The sequence below is a fragment of the Grammomys surdaster genome, unplaced genomic scaffold, assembly GCF_004785775.1.
Source record: "Grammomys surdaster isolate TR1022 unplaced genomic scaffold, NIH_TR_1.0 173, whole genome shotgun sequence".
Classification (NCBI taxonomy): domain Eukaryota; kingdom Metazoa; phylum Chordata; class Mammalia; order Rodentia; family Muridae; genus Grammomys; species Grammomys surdaster.
Window position 1 is genome coordinate 1,823,942 of NW_021604621.1, and position 23,912 is coordinate 1,847,853.

General features: G+C 38.4%; 1 protein-coding gene across 1 annotated transcript in view; it reads right to left on the bottom strand.

Annotated features, from left to right (window-relative positions):
- Col4a6 (collagen type IV alpha 6 chain) overlaps positions 1-23,912 on the bottom strand; it is a 302,326-nt gene that overhangs the window by 152,192 nt on the left and 126,222 nt on the right. The window contains exon 3 of the mRNA XM_028767474.1: positions 20,761-20,844. Coding sequence (XP_028623307.1) covers positions 20,761-20,844 — 84 coding nt within the window. The remainder of the gene's footprint in view (positions 1-20,760; positions 20,845-23,912) is intronic.

A 23,912-nucleotide genomic window follows, 5' to 3' on the forward strand; every position in this document is an offset into this window, starting at 1 on the left:
ATTGAATGTTTAATGCATACTAAGCATCTTATATACACCATCTCATTTAATTTGCATTCTAAGTATTAGTTTATTAATTCCTACAACAAACAAATTAGGCTAAGCTCTTCTCTTCTTTAAGCAAAAGAGATGGCAAACTTGTTCTATAAAGGTAGGAGAATCAAAGGAATCTTGAAAGGTTTTTTCCAACATTTTTTGAGATGTTTTTTGTTTGTTTCCTGGTTTGCTAAGAGAGATAAAAACAAAACCAAAATTTTTGTTAGATTTATTTCTTTTATTTTGTGTGTAAGTATTTTACCTGTATGAGTGTCTGGTACCTGTGGAGGTCAAAATAACACACCAATTCAAAAGAGGGCATCAAATCCTATGGAACTGGAGCTATGGATGGCTGTACCATGCAGGTGCTAGAATTAAATCTGGGTCCTCTGTAAGACCAGCAAGTGCTCTTAACCACTAACCTGTCTCTCTAAGTCCAAAAAGGATTTCTAATATTGATGGCAGATGAAGTAAAATAAAAATAGAACTAGAAAGTCTAAGTCCTATCTCAAAGGACTGCTGACTTTTAAGACAAGGGAATGGTTAAAGGGAGAATATGAAAAAATGAAGAACAACCCCTCCAAGGAGATATGCTGGAGAAAGAGTTGAACATGTGTATTGGAAGGAATACCCAATAATTAATGGGAAAGACTTTGCTTTATGTATGTCAGCATGTTTAATGATCAACGCAGTCCTTTGAGAGTGCTATTATTTCCAAGTCACAAATGGAGGAGCTGAATATAGAATGTTTAGGGCATATGTCCAAGTCAGAGAGTCTTAGCCTTGCCACTACTAAATGGTAAATGGTGAGTTGGGACAGTCCTGGATTGTATGACTGTGCATTATGAGGGGTTCTGCAGCCTCCATGTACTCTAACAGCTAGATGCTTCACCACTTGTGACAATCAGAAATATATCTAGATATTTATAAATATTCCCTGGGGCATTTTTTTTTTCTTACCGAGAGCCCATCTAGTAAATAGTAGAGGCAGGACTTAAAGGACTGATTTACTTGACTCCAACAAAAGTCTATGCTCTCAACTACCATCCTCAATTTGACTCCCATGAAGAAGAATTTCCCTGTCATGATTTAGGTGCCCCTGAGTCCCTTGGAAATGGAAATGCTATCTGGCCACTAGAATTGAATGCATGCTATACTTACAGATTCATTCATAGCTCTCTCCTATGAATTCATGCTCACATCTTTCCTTGCTAGGATTTGAATAATTACTCTTCTCTCCCCTTCCTTTGTCTCCTCCCCCTTTCTTTCTTTTCCTCTCTCCTGTTGATTTTTCTCTGTCCCTCACTCACACTTGGGTCACACTTTCATCTGGTCATCATAATGAAGGAAAGGTGTTTTTAAACATTCTTCAGAGTTTAAATCTCATTTCCAACGTGGGCCTTGGCAAAGTTTAGACTATATTATCCCTAAAGTGGACATCTGCCTTGATATCTGTCCTATTTGTTTAAATGTCCTCTGTGTTTTCTTGAGGTATACATTTTGGGAAGGGGACAAGAGATGTTTGAGAACTTCCAATTTGGAAACTGGTGCCAAGTTCCCAGGCTGAGTTTGTTTTGTGTCATATTTCTTCCAAACTGTTTTTTTCCCACTGCTAAGGACCAAGTGCCAGTCTGGCTTGGGCTGCAGGTGGGCAAACTAGGGCAGCAGGTCCACCAGGTCAGTGGTTCATGGCCACCCTGGGAGCATGGCCTGACAGAAAAATACTACCACCTCTATTGAGATCAGCTGTCAGAGCTCCTTATCTCAGAAGGCTGACACTGACCTGAGAGGTGACCTGAAATCCCTGGTGGGCAAGCAGGAAGCATTATGAGGCTAGCTGCTAGTGGGATCAGAAGCAGTTTAGTTTGGGGGCAAGGAGTCTGCGAAGTGAGGATTTCTTTAGATGTTGTGAATACTATGTGCAGATTTCAGGGCTGGTTCAGATTTCTGTCATGAATCTTGCAGACTTCATGGAGGTAGTCCAACTATATAGATGGAGCAAGTCCAACTATAAGCCTGGGGCTTGTCATACACTTGTAAATAGGGGAAGAAGGGATCTAGCTCCTTATCCTTAAAGGAGTGGAGCAGGGAAGACCCTCCTGTTATTGGAGCTCAATCGTCTTTAAATTTTACTTAAAGCCTGAAACTCAGGAAGAAGTTAAATTATTATTCTGGACAAGAAACTGGAGCCACCGCTCCCGCCTTTTTGATAATAAATTTTACTAGGTTTCTCGACTCCCTGTCACATGCTTCAAAAAGCAGCCCATGTTAGACTCTTGGAGCCTCTGTGGGGCTTCCCACTGCTAAGCCTCACTCTGCTTTTTCCTGAGCTCTTTTTGGTACCTCTGTGGCTTGGGAGAGTAATTTTACTATGTATGTGGCTAGACAGGTTTGGGAACATATTTTAGTTCATGGAGTACCTAAATAAGTTTTTAAGAACAACAAATGTTGCTCACCATGTGTGTAGCTTTTTCTCTGTATGCTTGGTTAATAATTTTTCAATTGTATTACAAAGACCATGTTTAACTCCTGGCTTCTTCCCTTCATTGAGCTTTATGAAATATAAGGCTCCATTCTTACAGCAAAGAGGCCCTGTCTGGGAGCCTGTTTCGACCTGTGTCTTCCTTTTGTTTGCTTTCATTTTGTCTCTCTCTGGGGAAACCTGGCTCCTGAACCCTGGTTACCTGTCTCTCTCCATCTCATGCCCCATAGCATGTTTCTCTATAGCTCCCTTCTTTGCTCAAAGCTTAATTGGCATTTGTCCCAGAACCACGGGAAAGGGACAGAAATCATTGACTCGTGTCAGCTCTGTGAGGGAACCCAACTAAAGCAGGAGAATGCCAAGTCACTACAATTATTTGAACAAGCAAAAACACGCACAGGGACAGAAACCATTATTTCCTTGATATGAATGATAATAAATCATATACATTAATCTCCCTGTAGGATGAAGAAATGAGCATTTCTTTTAATTTTCTTTTTTCAAAAATAAAATAGTAGCTTCACAGTACGTGCTTGCTGTGGTCACAGACCATATTAGTGTTCCAAGGGGACTAATGTTCTTGGATGATTTTTTTTCCACTGAACCAAACTTTAAAATCTGTTTCATATGAAAAGACCCCCACAAGATGCTCCAAACTCTATTATTCATTCAACGACTCCACAACAAAAATCATTGAGTAGGAAACAGATGACCTTGGAGAAAGCATTGAATTGAAGGGGTTAGAGGAATGTAAGGGAAAGGAACTAGCACTCTTTCAGAGCATTCAAAGAATAACAACATTCTCTACAGAGAAGCCAAGTTCCTCCAAGTCGCTAATTCAGGTGGATGTGTGTGTGTTCTATAAGGTGGACTCATCCAGAGAAATTTAGCATCTGAACCCCAGACATTGTAAACCTCATTTCTCTACACTAGAGGTTTTGGACATGCCACCCAACAAAGAGCATGGTATTTGTCCTTTATGTCTTTCATTTCAATCCACCCTGTTTTCCTCACATCAACTTAACCTTCCTAAAGAAACATTTTGTAGTAATATTTTAAAAAGTTTCTTAATCATACCATACTATGCCATATCATACCAATCTCTCTGCTTTAGGGGAGTCTTGTGCTCTGTGCTTTAGACTTCTAACTATCTACATTGCCAGGTAGGTAAGCACTTCATGGTCTCTTCACCGAGGAGAGGCCTGGTGCTTGTAATATATTTGCACTGCCTACAGTGTCTGTATCAATATTTGATTCCCTGAACATTTTCATAAATGTTTGTCTACTGGGTTTGAACCGCACATTATGCAATGAAAAAAATGCAATAGAGAATCTAGCCTAGGATATCCACCTTTGTAAATTTTTTAAGTTGAAGAGGTAATTAAATAATTGGACAGGTGCCACATTTGTTAAAATAAAAGCCCCCTTTGAAAAGATGACAGTAAATCCAATTTCTTCAAAGTAATGCACATTTTCTCATTGACTTTTACTAGTGTGCAAGAGAGATGTTGTGCAATTAATTTTGTTGAACATTCTTGGAAGACTTCCATGAATACATGATCCACCTCAAAAGAGATATCAAATAACTTCTCTCACACATATTCAGTAACTTCATCCCCATACTCTTAAGTCCATTCCAGAGAATTCCATATAGTGAGTGGTCTGCAAAGAGGGAAAGGCATGCTTGGAGCTGTAAGATATGATACGATCCCTCCCCAACTTATCATCACAAAGGAAAACAAGGCTTTCTTTAAGCATGAAGTTCATTTGTTTAGCCTTTTAATAGACAGAAATATTAGGAAATATTTTAAAATGCAGACAATATATGATGTTGTCCTAGCGGTATGAGTTACTACTCACTGGGGTAGAAAAAGAAAGGCAATTGATTTGTTAGTATCTGGTCTGCATGTTCTCTTCACTCCAAGCATTCTTCCATTCACAATAATCCAAGCACCACAGATGAGGCAAGGAGTTGAGATGGTTATGGGCATGGGTTTAAGAACCATTTGATGTAGTAAGAAGAACAAGAAGCGTGGGGAATGAGATACTTGGTTCAGAGCCTCAGCTAAGTCACTTGAAGAAGGCCCTAGGATGTTTCTTAACTTTCAGATACTTTCTTCTAAGCACCTTCATATTTAACATGAGAAGAATTTTCCCAGTTTTGTCTGTAAGGTCTTTTCAAATTACAATTTGTAAAAATATATATATATATAAAATTTTATGCATATGAGCATATGGGTGTTAATTTTTTTTTTTTACCTCCTGATCATAGTTTCCGCTCCCTTCTTTCCTTCTAGTCCAAGTCCCCACATCTTCTCTGCCCTGATCCCCATCTACCACTCCTTCATTTTTATTAAAAAAGAGCAGGCCTCCCATATCAATCAAACACGGCATATCAAGTTGCAGTAAGACTAGGTACATCCCCTCATAGTAAGGCTGGACAAGGCAACCCAGTAGGAAGAAAACAGTCCCAAAAGCCAGCAAAAGAGTGAGAGACTGCCCCTGAATCCACTGGTAGGAGTCCCACAAGAAGACCAAGCTACACAACTGTAACATATATACAGAGGGCCTAGGTCAATCCTATGCAGGCTCACTGGCTGTCAGTTCAGTTTCTGTGAGCCTGAACCCAGGTTGGTTGATTCTGTGGGTTTTCCTGTGGTGTCCTTGACCTCTCTGAATTCGAAAATACTTTCTCCCTGTCTTCTGTAGGATTCTTCAAGCTCTACCTAATGTTTGGCTCTGGGTTTCAGCATTTGTTTCCATCAGCTGCTGGATAAAGCCTCTCTGATGACAATTAGGATTCTGTAATCTTAAAAAAGTATCTTTACTATCTCATTTCAACTTCCCTATGCTGCTTTACATGATGTTGTCAGGTGAGGCTTCAAGTTTGACTACATTACTATTCTGTATGGAAAGCACAAATAATCCGGTGATAGCTATTTTTCTCTTACACATAGTTCTTTTGCTTGTTTACTGCCCCTCCCAACAAAGTTTAAGTAATGGTCTATGCCACAGCTTCTCAAATGGTGGGTTGTAACTGAATGTGGGGATTGGGAAAGTTTGACAATAGTGAAAAAGGTTTATGGGTTCATAGAGACCAAAAAATTTTAATTCGGGATCAAATACATAATGAATTTGAGATGTTACTAGCAGCACTCCCCTTTGTGGATCACACATCTTCACTACAGTCGATTCTGAACACATAACACTTGTACTAGGCCCTGAACATGCCACACAGTGCTGATGGATGCTTTCTGAATCACCTCAGCCCAAGGCCAAGATTACTGTACATTATGAATTGCAGTATTTTCATATACATACAAGGCTTTTAACCCTTATAGAATGGTTTAATTATAAGAAACAGAGATTTTAAATGTTTTACTATCATTCTTCAGTATGTATTCTTGAATTTATTCTGGCAGAATGTTTGATTTTAGAATTGATGCTTTAGTTACTGACTTTAGTTTCATAAAGGGTTATTAATTGAATTTTGGCTTAGGAGTAGGATATTATTTCCAAGAATTTCTGAAATGGCTGTACACACACTTATTTGTACTGTTTATATGAAATGGCCTTTCTCAGCATCAACAATTATGAAATTAAAATATCCATCAACTCTGGAAAAAAAAGTTCAAGATGCTCTATAGGTCAGTTACTTGTCTGATTACTGTGACAAAATACCTAACAACAACAATTTAGGCAAGGGTTTATTTTGGCTTATAGTTATAGTCTCTCCTTGTAGAGATGGTGTGGAGGCAACAGCAATAAGTGGGTGGTCATATTGTTCCACAGTCAGGAAACCGGTCAATGAATCTTAATGCTCAGATGGTCTCTTCTCTCTATTCTATCTGTCAGGAAGAGTGGGTCTTTCCATCACCATTCATCTAGATGGTCTCTCACAAACATCCCCAGAGATAAACCATCATAGTCTATATCCTGCAGTATCAAGTATCCAGTAAAGATTTCTTTTTTTATGTAAAAATAAACAAGTAAACCCATGTAATTATTATTGTAAATTTGCTTTAATCTTTAATAAATAGTGAAATAATATCTATAAGGAATTATTTTAAGGTAAGAGTTTTCAAGATTATGATATATAATCACATATCATATACCAATCATATCATATACTTATATTACGTATTGCATGTTATATATTATGTATTACACATTTGACTGGGCTGCTCAAAATTTTCTTGGACAAAAAGGAGACATGAGTAGAAAAGAGACAGTCTAAACCTGGAGTCTCTAAAGCCCTTTGACTATGCAGCCCCTTCAGTTAATGAAAAGTAACTTTGGTGCTCTTCTCCCAGCCATGAGCAGGTCCGAGACCTTGTTTACCACAATAGACCAGATAATAGAACCTAGGTGGAACTAACTACCTTGGCTGCATATCAATAGACACCTAGGTGGAGTCACCCACCTTGGCTGCACATAGATCCTGCTACAGGAACTTGAAAGAAGAACTGCCCCAGGGCTTGCCTTGAGACATCTCCGGCTGTGACCCGTGACCAAGAACGGATTATCCCACCCAACTCTGCCAGCTGAAACTAGGAAGGGTTTGGGCGGAGTCTTCCCCTTTAAATTGAAAGCTTAACAATAAACCATCGAGCCTTGATCAGAGAACTTTGTCTTGGCTTCATCTTTTCTCGCTCTCTGTCCCTTTTTTGTTCCCAGCCCACTTTCCAGGTGAACCCGTTCATCTTGTGGCCGCAGGCGGCTACAGGTGGCACCCAATCATGAGACCCTGAAAACGAGGGAGCAACTGATGAACAGCAGTCTTGGTGAGGCCTCACGGAAAACGGAAAAAGAAGGAGAGTATCCTGCACATTTGGTAAGGAACAAACGACATTGATACTAGCACTAGTGGTAACTAATTTTTGGAGGCCGTGTTTGCAGGAAGTGTGTTTAGAGGGGTACAGTATATCTAGGTCAATCAGGTGTTGACCCGACGCCTATTTTGCCTAGGAGGTGACACCAATTCGGGACAGGAGAATTTCAATCAGGCATTTGCTGCAGCCTAAAAGCTGCTTCAGGCAAAAAGAGCAAGGTTAGAAGGAATTGGAAAGCTAGAAAGGAGGACACAGAGGTGTTACAATAGCTGCCTGCTACATCTCCTGAGGAACCAGATGAAAAGTTAGATCTTGAATATGAGAGAGAGAAAGATAAGGTTCCAGAAAAGCAGTTGTCCTCTCTCTGAGCTGTGTCAGCAAAAAAGAGTGGAAAGGCTGTTTCAGAGCTCTCCTAGGAAGAGGAGGAAATTCAGCAGACGTCCTGAGTTTCTCTTTGACTCCTAGATGTCTTTGTCTGTTGTCTGTCCTTGGCGCACCAATGTCCACGTGTGTCAATTGTTTGTTTTTTGTTTCGTTGTCTAAATGGTGTTCTATGTTGCATGTTCAAAAGACAAAAAATGGTTAAATGGTTATCCAACCCTTGGTCTAGTTTAACTTTGTTTTAAAGGCAGTCTTAATATACACAACAGAGACTGATCAGTTACCTTACACCTGTAGCTAAGAGTTGAGTTGAGGTGAAAAAGACTTTCCAGGAATTGATTGTTGGCATAAGCTGCTTTTAAAAGAGACCAGTAGCTTTTGGATTCTATAAGGAAGCTAAGAGTTGTTTTGTCCTAGAAAAATCTCTGTGACAAGGTGCTTTTCTCTTGAAATTACAACTAGAAAAGGCAACAAATTTTGTTTGATATATAAGATATGTAGCCATTTCATTTTGTTTCTAATTGGTTTTAAATGTTCTACATGTCTTGGTTATCGATTATTGGCTTATAAGTTTTGGGTTTGATTAAAAATTTACAACTTTGGTGACAGAAAGTTGGTCTAAAACTGGTAACTCAGGGCTGGAGTCATTCAGAAATCAGATGTATAAAAGATTTAAAACAATACCTTTTTAAAAGATATTAAAAGCTGCACTATCATGCATCCATATGTAAAAATTGACAACAAAACTTTATAACATAAAGGTAATCTACTTGGTGTTGATTTTAGAGAAAATAGACTGTTTACATTGCTTTTTCTTTTGGTTTTGCTTCTCAAAATTATGGTTATACTCTAATGTTGCAAAAGAAACTTAAAATTATAGTTAAACTGCCAGTATTCCATTGGTTACAGTTGGCAGTTCAATTGTGCGTTTAGAATTCTTTGACTCACCCATGTTTATGGTTGAGAAGAAGATAGAGCAGGTAGAGTTGAATAGTATGGCTATTTTGTCAGGAAGAGATTACTTGACTTGGAGCTCAAAATGGAGTGATACTAGTAAAAATCATAGTGCCATGATGAATGCTCAGACAGGCTATGCAGACTGGATCTTTACATGCTTCTAGGAGAAGGTCAGTGTGAAGGTAATGCTAATCAGGTTGAACTGCCTACACAGCTCTCAGACCATACAAGCAAAGACAGACTTACACAGATACATTCATCTTTGCGATGAAATTGCGCCCTCATACAATCACAGTCTGGCCATAGCTTTCACAGAACCGTAAAGATAAAAGACGTTTTAGATGTGGAAGTTTAGATAGTTTTTAAAATGACTGTCCCAGGAACAAAGGCACGAGCAACAATCAGGTCACTAAGGTTGTGTGCCAGAAACTTGTCCTTGGTGCAGGAACAATAATCTTTGGGCCAGGTCTCAGGATATAGGCTGAGATTAAAAACATTTACATTTAAATTAAGACTATATACAGAGTAGGCAGAGGCAGAAGCTTGTATTTCAGACATTCCTTTTGTCCTGACCTGCCTGTAGAAGGGTGTTTTCTAGAATTTGTTTATTGCCTTGTTTGTTCCTTAGGGAGGCGTCAGCCTCAGACTCAAAAGAAATTCACAACAGCTTATGGGCCAGGAGTTATAATGATTATGCTGGAGGAATTAAAATTGTGCCTGCTTCCCTCCATGGCATTATAGCTATGCCTGTTAACAAAAGAATTGCTCTAGAGTAAGAGAGGACAAGATTGGCTTTTATCTGATATTCTCACTCAGCTAAAAGAAATTGGTTATTCAATTAATCCAAAACAAGTTCAAACTTAAAAATTTATAAAACTAATGGCACTACAGCCTGACTTGCCTACTCCAGCTGCCATTCAAGTAAATGCATATAAAATTATTATAGATTTAGAAGATTGTTTTATACAGTTCTTTCACCCTTCTGGTAAAGGTGAGAGGTTTACATTAAGTGAATTTGCTTGTGGTTTTTAAGAGCCCATGAAACGATTCATTAAAAAGGTTTGCCTCAAAGAATGGTTACATTATATAAAAAATCTTGTTGCTTTAATACAAAAAGTTAATCGTTTACATCTCTCAATGTATATTACTCATTGTATATTTTGTTAGCTGATCTCTCTAAAAGAGTTTTTCTGCAAGCCTTTGCTCTAATACAATGAGCTTTAAAATCTTAGAGTGCTTGTTACTCTAAAAAAGATTCAAAGACAATATCTTTTCAGTATTTGGGAATTCAATTATATCTTAAACAGATTGTGACACAGAAAATTTCCAATAAGAATGGAATAATTGGGGCTGGAGAGATGGCTCAGCCACTAAAGGCTAGACTCACAATTAAAAATTAGAGTTCAACTCCCAGCAATCACATGGTGGCTCACAACCATTTATAGTGGGATCTAGAGCCCTCTTCTGACTTACAGGTGTACATACAAAAAATGGTTTACTTTTAATGATTCTCAAAATTTGTTAGGAGATATTAATTGGTTAAAACCTTATCTTAAGTTTACCATAGGAGAACTTAAACCTCTGTTTGATATTCTCAAGGGAGATACAAGCCCTAATTCCCCTTGACAATTAACTGATGAAGGAGGAACAGCTTTGCTGAAAGTAGAGTAAGCTGTTAGATATCAACAGATACATTATATAGATTATGATAAATTGTTGGCTGGTTTGAGTTATTGCCACTCATGTGCTCACAACAGCCCTTTGACAAAATAAACCATTAATGTAGATTCATCTACAAGTAAAGTTTAAACATCCTGTTATGAAACTATTACATTGTTAATACAAGATTGTAAGATAGAATCCTGAAAACATTTTGGATGAAATGTTTATTCCTTATTCCAAATAGAAATTAAGTTGGTTATTGGAAAGTAATGATATTTGACTTATTACATGACAAAGTTTTAAGGCAAATTTGATAATAATTATACAATTGTTACAGTTTTCCTCTATGCATGCTTTTGTATTCCTTATAAATTTGCATGCAGCCCATAGAAAAGATATTTACTGTATTTACAGATGCCTCATCTATTGAGAAGACAGTATATGTAATTAGATCACATGTTCATTTTCTTGAATTTCCCCCTGCTTCAGCACAAATAATTGAGCTACGTGCTGTAACCACTATTTGAAATGCTGAAAAAAATCAAGCTTTCAATTTGTATACTCATAGCCAGTATATGGCTCATGGTTTATAATTCCTTAAAACTGTTCCTTTTTTAGATATTGCTAATTCTCAAATTTTACAATTATTTATACAAATACAGCTTAATTTAAGAAACATGTATTGTTCTTTAACTTTATAAGACATTTAAGAGCTCATATTGGATTGCCTGGACCCCAGGGCAATGCCAGAGCAGATTTGTATACCAATCAAATTATAGACCTTACAGAGACAATTGGCCATACAATCTTATTCTTTACATCATCAGCATAGTAATAGCTTGAGATGATAATTTGGCATTTCTAGAAAGTGTGCAAGTTAAATTGCAAAATCTTGTTTTCAGTGTCCTCAAATTTTTCACAATGGTGTTAAGTCTTGAGGACTTACATGTAATCAATTTGGCAAATAGAGAAAATTAAAATACGTACATGTGACTATTGACACTTTCTAGGCTTGCTAGTTACAACTGCTTTAACAAGAGAAACAACTAAAAATTAAAAATAGTTATTGTTTACATTATTTTTCTATGCTTGGTGTTCCATATCAGATTATAGACAATGTAACTGGCTATTGCGGTTAAACATTTGAGATGTTTTGTTGACAATATTATCCATAAAACTGGAATTCCTTATAACCCAATGGGACAAGGAATTGTTGAACGTGCACACTGCACTCTAAAAAATTGGCTCCTTAAAACTAAAAGGGGGGAATTATACCCTCTAAGGTCACCAAAAGCACATCTTGCATTTGTGCTATTTGTTTTGAATTTTCTGCAAACTGATGCTAAGGGTCAGTCTGCAGCGGATCGCCACTGGCATCCAGTCACTTCCAGCTCATTTGCCAGGGTCAAATGGAGAGACCCTCTAACTAATACATGGAATGGTCCTGACCCTGTTTTAATTTGGGGTCATGGCTCGGTCTGCATTTTCTCAGAAAAAGAAAATGGAGCCTGATGGCTGCCTGAAAGATTGGTCCATCAAGTGGACACAGATCTTGAGCCTAATAATTGTGATTCTGATGATGAAGATGGCTCAAAATCCTTATCTGCCAGCTGATTTAACTTGTCATGTAGTCTCCATCTATACTTAAAGCCACTCACTATACGTGATGGCCAGACTTTGTGTCTGAATCCCTGTCAACCAGCAGTTGGATTAGACACTGGAACATTTCCACTCCCAATCTTATTTTCTACATTGCTTGGATAAATCATGTTGCTTTTAATCTTTTGAACTTTGTGTCTCAAGCAGACAGGTTGCCTTCACATAGGATCGCTCTTGGCAAGCCCAGCCATTCATCATGGCAGTTATCCATCGCTATGAAGAACTGCATCGATTACATGCCCACAGGTCCTTGGTCTGAATGTGGCTTTGGTCTATTTTGGGGAAGAGTGTGCCACTGATGGCCGGTTAGTCAGAGATGGGTAAGAGTGTCTTGAGCTCCTATAAACCTAAGGCAGAGGGGTACACCAATGCTGTGTATCCCCTCAAAGATGGGTAATATAGGAAGCAATATAGATGCCAACCTAAGCCAGGCACGGTCGCCCGGCCACTCTGTACCCTTGATGGAATGAAAAATTGTACTCCATCCAGCTGCTGGCACTGCTCATATTTATAAAACTAAAAAGGGGGGAATTGTGCCATTCTCCCAGCCATGAGCAGACCTTGTTTACCACAATAGACCAGATAATAGGACCTAGGTGGAACTAACCACCTTGGCTGCATGTCAATAGACACCTAGGTGGAGTCACCCACCTTGGCTGCACATAGATCCTGCTACAGGAACTTGAAAGAACTGCCCCTGGGCTTGCCTTGAGACATCTCCGGCTGTGACCCGTGACCAAGAACGGATTATCCCACCCAACTCTGCCAGCTGAAACTAGGAAGGGTTTGGGCGGAGTCTTCCCCTTTAAATTGAAAGCTTAACATTAAACCATCGAGCCTTGATCAGAGAACTTTGTCTTGGCTTCATCTTTTCTCGCTCTCTGTCCCCTTTTCGTTCCCAGCCCTCTTTCCAGGTGAACCTGTTCGACTCGTGGCTGCAGGCGGCTACAACTTTGGAGTTGGCATGTAGTGTTTATCTGGTGTCCATAAACCTCTACGCTGAATGCCTAGCATTGAAGACATGCTTCTTTGATGTATGTATGTTTGATAATAAAATGTTAGTAATTATATAAATCATATATCTGTTCTATTCTTTGTACATGCACATGACATAAACACATATAAGATGAAACAGCATGTTAGATGCCTTGGGTAGTAAAGTGGAGATTTCTGCTTTCTTTGGAGACCCAGTTGTGTCATGTGATGTTCTTTTGGAAGCTGTGTTGTGAGAGGGCATGGGATGTTTTGCTGGAGTAGACCCTTGAGAGGGCACATGATGTTTGGGAAGAGTATAAATGGAACCCCACAAACAGTGAGAGGTTACTTGTGCTTTGCTTCTTTGCCAGCTGTGCAAAGCTTCACTGGTCTTGCTTCTTTGCTGGTCTTTGCTGGTCTTCATGACTTAAATAGAACCGTGCCAAAGAAATTCTTGTGGTATTCTGGCTGATTCTTGCCATTTCTATTGACTCATGTGGATTCAGTGGACCCTTGCCTTTTGTGCTGGATTGAGCCACTGCTATTGATTCATGTTTAGTGTTTGCTATTGGACTGGTCTGCTGGTATCCTGATGACAAAGAGTGGAATTGCCCCAAACAACTACTTTTAAACAGTTCCAAGAACCCTTTTTTTCCTATTAATCTTCTTTCTCCCCAACCTCTAGTTGGTGAGTTAGAAGAGAGATTGAAGCATTCAAGAACCCCAAATAAAGTAGATCTACAAAAACCTAAGCCTACAGGGTAGTGTTCTAGGTAGAATTTCTATTGCTGTATTGAAACACCAGGACCAAAATCAAGTTGGAGAGGAAAGGGTTTATTTGACTTACACTTCCATATCACTGTTCAGCATCAGAAGAAAGGAGAGGAACTCAAACAGGGCTAGAACCTGGAGGCAAGAGGTGATGCAGAGTCCTTGGAAGGTGCTGCTTATGGGCTTGCTCCCTATGGCATGCTTAGCTTGTTTGCTTATTGAAGTCAGGAACACCAGCCCAGTAGTGGCTCTATTCACAATTGACTGAGTCCTTATACAGCTATCATTAATTAAGAAAATTCCCTACAGGAATTTTTTCTACAGCCCTATCTTATGGAGGCATTTTCTTAATTGAGGTTCTCTCCTCTCTGATGACTCCAGCTAGTGTCAAGGTGATATAAAATTAGACAGGACAGGTAGTATCCTCTTCTGTTCCTCCTTTCTTTCTTTTCTTCCTTGACTCTAAATCAAACTTGGGGTCTCAGCATGCTATCCTGCATTCACTCTTTTTCAACCACATAACCCTAGCCTTAGAATTTTAGTATCTTTTTAGATTTTCTTACCATAATCTTAATATAATATTTTTTTGCACACTTAGTGTATTGTCTTGCATTCTCTACCTCTAATTCCAAATTTTGAAGTCCACTGATCTAGATTCTGAGAATTCAAATATTTGAGATGCTTTTATAAAGTGCATTTTAAGGACTCTTTCCTAATACCCTGATTATGAAATGTTTATGTTTTTTGATGACAAAGAAAAATGAGATAGTGGCATAGACTGATGATGTAGGAAGCAATCTCATGAAACAGAAAAAAGAAGAGAGATGTTGTGTGAGAAGGCCATGATGAGGAGAATGGAAAAGAGAGATGGAGAGTTAGAAAAACTGAGGCCAGAGTGAGGGAAGTCTGGAGGGGGATAGGAAGAAAATAGGGACGAGTCAGAAAAGAGAACAAAGACAGAAGTGGACGTAAATAACTGGCAAGGGACAAAGAAGGTAGAGTCTAAGATGAAACGAAATGTCACAGATTGATGTACAGATGCTCAGCTATGGTTTGATATCCATTGTCTCTGGCATATGGATTAGTAGAGACAGTGAAACAAAAACTGAGCAGTCTCTAAAGATCAATGACTTATGCCTACAACTCTTCAGATGAGTAGGGTGACCCTTGTCCTTCTCATCAGAGTTGGAGATGTATTCAAATACTACAAGGATGAAGTTGTGCTGAAGAAAGAGTGAATTTCAAAGCTAAAACTACAGACAGAATGATTCCTAAGCAAGGCAGGAGAGACTGTATATAGTTCTGGTAAATAGCAATCCCTCTGACTATCTTTAAATCACTAAACTTCAGTGTTAAGAGCCCCTGGTAGCAGCAGGAAAGAAACAATGGCTGGGGATGGGCAGTTGCAGACATAATTCAGTGATAGAAGGCACTTGCCATGCATATGTGGAGCCTTGGATTTGAACTCTAGTACCCCCAAACAAACAAAAAAACAGACAAAACCACCAGTGACTGTGACTTAAGACTGAGGCAGCTTCTTAAAGCCATCCAAAAGTCAAGACACTGTCAAGCATTGTTCTTCATTTCTAAATGAAATACTAGAAAGCACTATGGACACTCTTGGGCAAACACGACTTCAGAGCACAGTAACAGGTGTCTAAGTTAGATCATGGGAGGTGGTAGGTCCTTAGAGATCCATTCCACAATTCCTTGTTCTCAGTTTACTTAGAAGTATAGCGAATCCCTCAGAGGAGAAAAAAATTGGCTTATACTACTTATGACTCTAGAGAGCCAAAGCAGTCCTCTTGTCTCTACAACTATGTATTTACCTACCCCTCCAGCTACATGGCTTCTTTTTAGTAGGAGCCTCCCTCCCAGTAAGAAAAATATACTCAATGTTTGTTCCAATATGATCAAAGAAATGATTAAGATCATCAGTGAACATCTGCTTGGCTATGAATGTACCTTGAGTCAGAGCACAGACACTAACTTTTAAGATTATCATCAATTACCCCGAACTTAAATAACCATATGAACTACTGAAGGACTTGCCCTACCTCCCTTCCCTACTGCCACCAAGTAGATACTTCCCTGCTCAGACTTGACTTCCCCTATCCCCCAACAAAAGGAAGAAACAAGTAAACTGGAAGCCCATCACATGTGTACAAGATTAAGAGGCTTTAAGGGAAAAGTTAGTGGGAAGGAGACTCAATGTCAAAAATTATGATTTGAGAATGCTCTTTTCTTGGTGAAAGAGCAGATTGCTGGTAGTTAAAGGAAAATCTTGTGACAAAAATCTCTTGTAAGTACAAAATAAGTGACAGGATAAAGAAAAGCCAAAGTAAAATAAAAACCTCAGAGTAGTTAGGGAAAGCAAACAATAAGCACAAGAATGTGAAACCTTGACAACCAGTGAGATCCAATAAACATGAGGAAATGCCTGCCCCAGATCCTTATTTTTGATGTTGCTGTGTGCATTCTGGGTAGGAGATAGTGTGGCTTCATAGAGATCTCACAGCTAACCCAGGACATGTTAAACCAGACTGGAACTAAACACAGTCAGTTGTTCAGTCCTTTATGAAACAGATTATCATGAAAACCCAGGAATGGCTGCTAATTTGCAAGTGTAAGGAACTGTTTGATGTGTCATTTACAGAGAATGCTTGGATTTCCCTAGGTAAGGGTCATTTGTTCATTTTATCCTTTGGGAAGTCATATCCTACCCAGCTTGAGGGTTTATGAAGTGAGAGTTTCTCAAATGACACAAGTTCTTGTTATCAATCTGCATCCTTCTGCTGCTGCTTCTCCTGTAACAAAATATGGTTACCATGGCGTTTGGAACCCAGATGTACTGCCCACCCACTAGTTGGCCAACTTATTCTCCTGGGAATAGCTGATATTCCTTGTATCCATTGACTTCTGCTATGGCTAGCAAGATATATCTCCATTTTCTTGTGAACTAACCAATTGCTGTGTACCTCTCTCCTTCCTCCCTCTGCACCCTGCACACCCCTGCCTTTAACCTACTACATTCCCTGTTGTTCCATCACCCTGTTAAGTTTCGTGTTAGTGATCCTTTAGATACTGTGGATAGTGAGGGCTTTACCATGTTGTATATGAGCATCAGGAGTCTGTGAAAACAAAACTCTGAAGTATCATCATCATCATCATCAACAACAACAACAGCCATCCTACTCCTATCCCTAATTTCAGGCAAATACATACTAATAAGCAACAATAGGCAATAATGCAGAAGCAGTTTCCAAATCCTGTAAAGATAAAAAGAAAGGGTTGGATTTGGATTTGACAACCTAAAATGTTTTGGTTAATCAAATGGCAGGGAAACAAAATAAAAATTAAACCAAGAGGGTAACTAAAAAAAAAAAAAAAAAGATTCTTCTGGATAACAAAAACTTACTCCCAAGAAAGAAATGTGAATGTCAAATATTAAATGTAAATTTAAATATCCAGTTTTGTTTTAAAGGCAACATGTTTTATTTAACACAAGGCAATATACGCCATCATTTAAAAATGGTCATTTTTATGGTAGGCTAAGATTTCGGTAACAGGATTTAGGTAAGTGATGTAGTATAGTTTCTAAGAAAAGAAACACAGCGATGCTTTAGAAAGTGCAGTTCTCCCACCTTTGGCTAAAGCTTTTAACGAGGCATGGCATAATTTGGAGACATCAGTTCACTCTAGTTGCAGCCAAAAAGGGATAGATTCCTGTTTGTAGGCATGTGAGGTGTTGTGGAAATGTCCCAGTCAGTTCAAGAGGCCTTTGGCAAAGGAAAAGTACACACTGCCCACCAAGTTATGTAGCTGATGCCTCCTCAGGGCAGGAGGCGCCTGCCAGGGGCTGCAGCATTGCTCAGGAGTTGATCCAATCTTCTGCTCCCTTCCCAGCTGGAGAGGAACAGCTTGAAATCCAAATGGGGCTGTCTGCTCAGCTAAGGAAAACAGTCTCAAATCTTTCTGACATCTGCACAAAAGCGGACCAAGAGTTGTCCTGCATGGTTAATGGTGCCGAGGCCACATTAAACAATCCTGGTTGGCCCTGGGAGCTTAAGAGGGCTGGGAGGGTGACAAAACAGGATGCAGTGGTTTTCATGCATTAAGCACTTATGTTCACAGCTTGTCTCAAGAGCATGGGCCTTACCTGTTTGCAAAATTTTAACATCCTTACTGTTGACTCATAAAATTCAGGTTGGTGCAATCAGTAAGACTGATAGTCTCGGAAATCCCAGAGATCACAAAGAAACATTAAGAACACATTTAACTGTGTAGTCTGTGTCTTCTAAATGCTGCAAAGCAACTCTGCACAGTGATAGTTTGTTTGACTCTATCCCTGCTCCATCCAGCCACTCATGTTTGCAAGGGAGAGGCCAGACTTGAACTCCAGATGTTTGGAACCTTAATTAGGACTCCTCACAGAATCTTGAAAGAAAAAATCCAACTCCAGCCAAGGTTAAACAGTGGGGTAGCCCCAGACATGTTGTGCCTGGTGCAGGATGGGCCCCATTTCAGATCAGTCACTATTAAATAATCCCAGTGCAACAAGTGGTCTTAGGGCTCCCGAGTTCCCTAATTGTTGATGTCCACTCATCATTTTCTGTCCACCACAATCCATCAGGATTTTGTTAAACTTCACATCATATCTGCTTCCATAAAGGGCAATTTTTTAAAACATTTCTTCGCAGGAGTAAGAATCATCACCTCAAAAAATCAGTTAGAGGATACATGCAGGAAATTCACAGAAGACTGGCAAACTTTCAGTAAATATGTGGACATGTGCTGAGATTCACAGATTGTCAGTGAATGGGGATAAATATCACTCATATTAGCAAAACTGTCAAGTACCTACCAAAACTGGCAACATGCACGCTCAGACACAAAGTGAATGGGGAAAAATTTGAAGGTACTTGGTGGGGGTAATTTCCCCAGCAGTTTTGAAAGTTAAAATGTATACGTAATAATTCTTATTTTTAGTACTCATGTAGCTATCAGCATAAAGAAATAAGTTTAAGTATTGCCAAGAAAGCATGGCCTTTATGTAGTGACAAAAATACACAACAAAGTAAAGTCACTAGCAAAAGGGACATTCATTCAACTAGAGATAGAAGAAAAGTCCTTATGGATATAATACACACACACACACATACACACACACCCCAAACAAACAAACAAACAAACAAAAATCAAAAATAAACCAAACAACCAAACCAAAAACAAAACTGAACATACATACACACACACACACACCAAACAAACAAACAAACAAAAAACCAAAAAAACCCCAATCAACTAAACCAAACAACCAAAGCAAATACAAAACTACAAAACTGAAAACACATACACACACACACACACACACACACACACACACACCCCAACACTTTATAATTCTATTCTATTTGGGAAATAGATTTTAAGAAGTGGAGAGTGACATGAATAGACATGTATACAATATTAATTATATACAGAAGAATGTCACAAAAACAGTAGTGGTTCTAAGAAACCATCAAGTGAGTCTTTGCTTTATCTCTACTTCTAGCACATTGATTAAAAGCCAATTGGGGCCAGTGAGATGGTTCAGTGGCTACAGGTGCTTTCTGCCAAGACTGACATCCAGAGTTCCATCCCTACGACCCAAATGAAATAAAGAGAGAACTCACTGCCCGTTGTTATTCTCTGACCTCCACATGAATAAAGTGCCCTCCAACAAAATAAATCAATGCAATAAAAATCTTTTTAAAAGAACGCATTGGCCTTGGTAGCTACAATGAACACAGATTCACTCGAAGGCAGGAAGAGTCTTCGAGTGAGTGAAGTGAACAGGTAAGACATCAAAAGGGATCTGCCATCAATTTGCTGTGTGACCCCCAGGAAGTCATTGTCCCTCTAATTCTGTTTCCCCTGTACAATCAGTGGAAAAGATGAAGATAAAATGCATTCCTTTTCTGATAGCTCATGATTCACTAAGTTCATGTCCTTAATGTATAATGGGCACGATCCTTTCAGATGAAGAGATGGTTTTTTATTCTTTCCTTCAGATTCTGGCAGAGTTTGACATTTCACTTTACTGCAAATGGAAGATAATGGAAAAGAAGGTGGAATGGTCACCATGTTCTCTTTTTGACTATGTTTTTGAAGGTTTGGTTGACCTCTCTATGCTACCACCTTCCTTTGACAGTATAAGTTCTTTGTCTTAGTTGAATATGATGAGAATGCAAACGTAACATAATCCTAGAAGTTAGATGATTTTAATTTTACACAGCAGCCTTAAGTTCTGAGAAATACCTATAATTTTAGTTGAATAAATGTCCTTGAATACATTTTCTATGTTATATACTAAAGACACAGGGCTATTTGGTAGAAATCACAATGTGGCTAAGTGTATATAGGGACTGAGGGAAAATGCTATGTTTATTGCAATTCACATGGCAGTTTCTGTAGATTTGTAAAATGTATTTTAAAGCATACTTTTTATTTTAATAAAGTATCTGAAAACCATTTTTATAGTTGTCTGTATTTCTGGACTTTACAACTTCCCTATATTCTCCATTCTATCCCCAGTAAGCCAGTGATTTGGGACAAGTTGCATCTCAGACTGTAGATAAAAACTGGATCACCTGTTCCCTAGAGTGGCAGGGAGAAACTAAGTGGATAAAAATGACCTATGAAATTCTCCACATATCTACAAACATTATCATAATCTGGTTCTGCACAAGCTAACTAGCTTTTGGAGACATTCCAATGACACTGCGGGGAAGTCCTGGCATTAAGTCAGTGATGGAAACCTCTTCATAATCCCTCAGAGGTTTGACCACTCTCTTCTTGCTTATTAGCAGTGGGCAAAGTGCTTTCCAGCTTGTTCTCAGCACTTTGCTTTTTCTATGAGGTCAAAAGAGCAAATTCTACACTATTTAATTTTAAAGGAAACAGATAAAACAAATAACATCCCCTGTGACTATTTGTCTTTCAACAATGCAATAAGCAACTTACTCTTGCTCCTTTCTCAGGAAAGCATGTACAGCCTCCACTGCAATCTTGGCCCCCACATGGCTTTCCATAGGACATCTTCTGTCCCTGTTAAATAAAAAAGGGAAAATGTTAGTAGAGCATGTGAACCAGGGGAAATCATTACCCCGGGGAACTTAACCTTTAGTCACATTCTTTTTAACCAAGTAATGGACTCATTTCATACAATGATGTCATTATTTGAAAGAAAGACTAAAGGATACATGCTAGTATCCTTTTAGGTAAAGTCTATACTTCATCAAATACCCAGTTTGGTAGCTGGTTGAGAAATGGTGATCTAGACATTACTTCATTAATAGAAATTCCAGTTGCAGAATACAAGAGAATGTGTGTTACATATGGGACTGGTGTGGAAGAAGGTGTCCAGAGATTTATGGATTTGTACTTATTTTTTTAAAGATATATAAACAGACATTCTTTCAAGTAAAACATTTGAAATTGTGCTCTTTTAAGTATAAAATGAAAGAAAAAAATGACAATCGAGCATTATATTCCAACCATATACATGGTTAGCCAAGGCTATATAGCAAATTGATCTCTCAAGGGATAATATTCTCACAGAGGAGAAAACTTCATGAAAGACATTCAACATCTCTTTATATATATAAAAAAATCTGTGATCCTGTGAACTTATATGTTTAACAAACTGGAGTTTATAATATGCTACTCAAACTCTCTAAGACTTCGTTCTGTTGTGTAGGTCCAGAATGATTTCAATTTCTTTTTTAAAAAACAAAGCAGTAGTTGTTGCTGTTTACCTAGGAGAACATGCTAGAAATTTAGAAGAAGATGAAAGTAGTGACCCTTGAATTCTGTTCCCATCTTTTCAGGATCTATTTTCAGCACACCATTCAAACTTATAGTAATCCTCCTGTATGTCATGAGTTTGCTTCAGAGTGCTCTGCTGGCATCGCATGCATGCTATTTTGGGAACTCTTTAACGTCATTCCCCTCTCTACACTGCTTGATGACATTGTCAATGAGATAACAATGATGACTAATTGACGTTCAAGGATCCTTCAAATGGCCTGATATGTGATGGTCCTTTGAAAACTCATCTCTGTCTCTTCCTAGCTCATTCAGCTTCAATCACATGGGCAGACACTCATTCTATTTTTTTTTAAAACTAAGCATGTGGTCTAGCACAAGTTCCAAGGGACTATATTAGTTGTTACAGAATGGGATGCTATAAAACAGTTTTCCCTGGTATTTTGGCTCCTTTGTTAAGTCAGTTCAGAACCTTCATTCATATTCTTGAACTTTCCTGCCAAAAGAATCACAGCTTCTGTGACATTATCTGGGGACATGTGACTAAGAATATGTGTTATCATAAAAGTTTTTGCAACAGCACAGTGTTTCTGAACAGGAAACCATGAAAAAAACTATCTCGAAGTCAAACATTTAATGAAATGAGTCTCAGGTGTTTCTGACCACACTCACCTGTGCTATATCGGTGGCTTCACTGCAGCCTTGGTTCTGAACACATAGCACAGACATTTTGCTCTGTGCATGTTACCACACTACACAGTGTTAACGAGCACTGCTTGAGACACCTCTGCACACACTTAAGCCTTATATGCTATGAACTTCAGTGCTTTCGCAGGACATGGAAAGGTTCCTGATTTTATACACATGTAATGACTTAATTGCAGAAAACAAAGACTTTCAGTGGTTCCCTGCCATCTTTCTTCATCATGCATTAGATTAGTGTCTTTGGATTTTATCATGTTAGAAAGTTTGATTTTTAAAATTTCTTGTTTAAGTTGCTTACATAAGGTTTATAAATAATCACTGCATGAATTTTGACTTGGTGTGAAGGCACAATCTCCAGATATTTCTGAATTTTCCCTAAATATGTGCCTGCCATTTATTTGAACTACACATTTACACAGTGCAGTGTTCTCAGCATTGGCATTTATAAAAACAAAACATTTATCAACTCAGAAAAATACTGAAGATGTATGTCCTGCATTATCAAATATTCAGCCAAGACTTAATTCTTTGTACAAAAACAAATTAGTATGTCTGTCTCGTTACGTATGCAAATTTGCTTTCATTTTAAAAATAATTGTGTCAAAGAATTATTTCAAAATAAAAATTTTAATGAATTGATTTGCCACAGGAACAGTGTCACTTCTTGGATTGTTCTTTTCCAGATATATTTTTTCTTTATTTCTTGCTTCTTTGTATAAGCCAGGTCTCAGTTTGGTGGTTGTTAGGTCTTTCCAGAGAACTCACCTTGAGGTGGTTCCTAGTTACATTCTTTGTTACCTTTTCAGCATCAGATATCATCTTTGCCCACTAGAACCCAAACTCTAGTTCATTAAGGATATTATATGCCTTGGACAACATGATAACAACAATGCCTAAAGCAGTAGATGACCATCAAGCAATGATTGATGACTACAGGAATGGAACCATGACATGAATCAAGACTAACCTCGAAGACTTGACTTTAACATTTAGGCCTCAGTGTTCTCTAAGTTTGCTCTCTACCAGAGCCTCAATCAAGGACTTCAAATGGAGGAAGACTGCCATTCTGACCTTATGTACCTTGGAAAAAAGCTAAACATTAATTCTAATATCTGCATCATGAACTTCAAGTCTAGGGTGGATTTAGTGTCATTCAACTTTTTCTTTAATTTAATAATGGACATTTCCCCCAATGAAAAAACATATTCATGAGCTGGCCTCACAATAATTCTTCCCTCTCTCTGTGTAATGTGTGCTTTTTCCTAATTCTCAGAGAACACTGTGAATTCTTTCAGACAGTCTCTTATCTCTTAAGACATTCCCACAACACTTTATCACCACAACACTTCCATAATAAGGTCGTGATGGCAGAGCTATGACAAAATATTGCTATTTTAGATTCCAAACACTTTCCCAATATGAGATAGTTTATCTCTCTTCTATGCTGTTGACATGCTAAGTGGCACTGTACACTTTCCAGTTTGCCCTCCGTTTTACTGTATACACACAGGCACATTTTTCATGAAAGTAAGATCAAGAGATACTGTGAGAGGAGGCACCTTGAACTAGTGGAGACCAGGAAGAGAATAAAAATAAAACCAAGAGAGAAACTCGGTTATAGTGTAAGTTTTTTTTTAATTAAT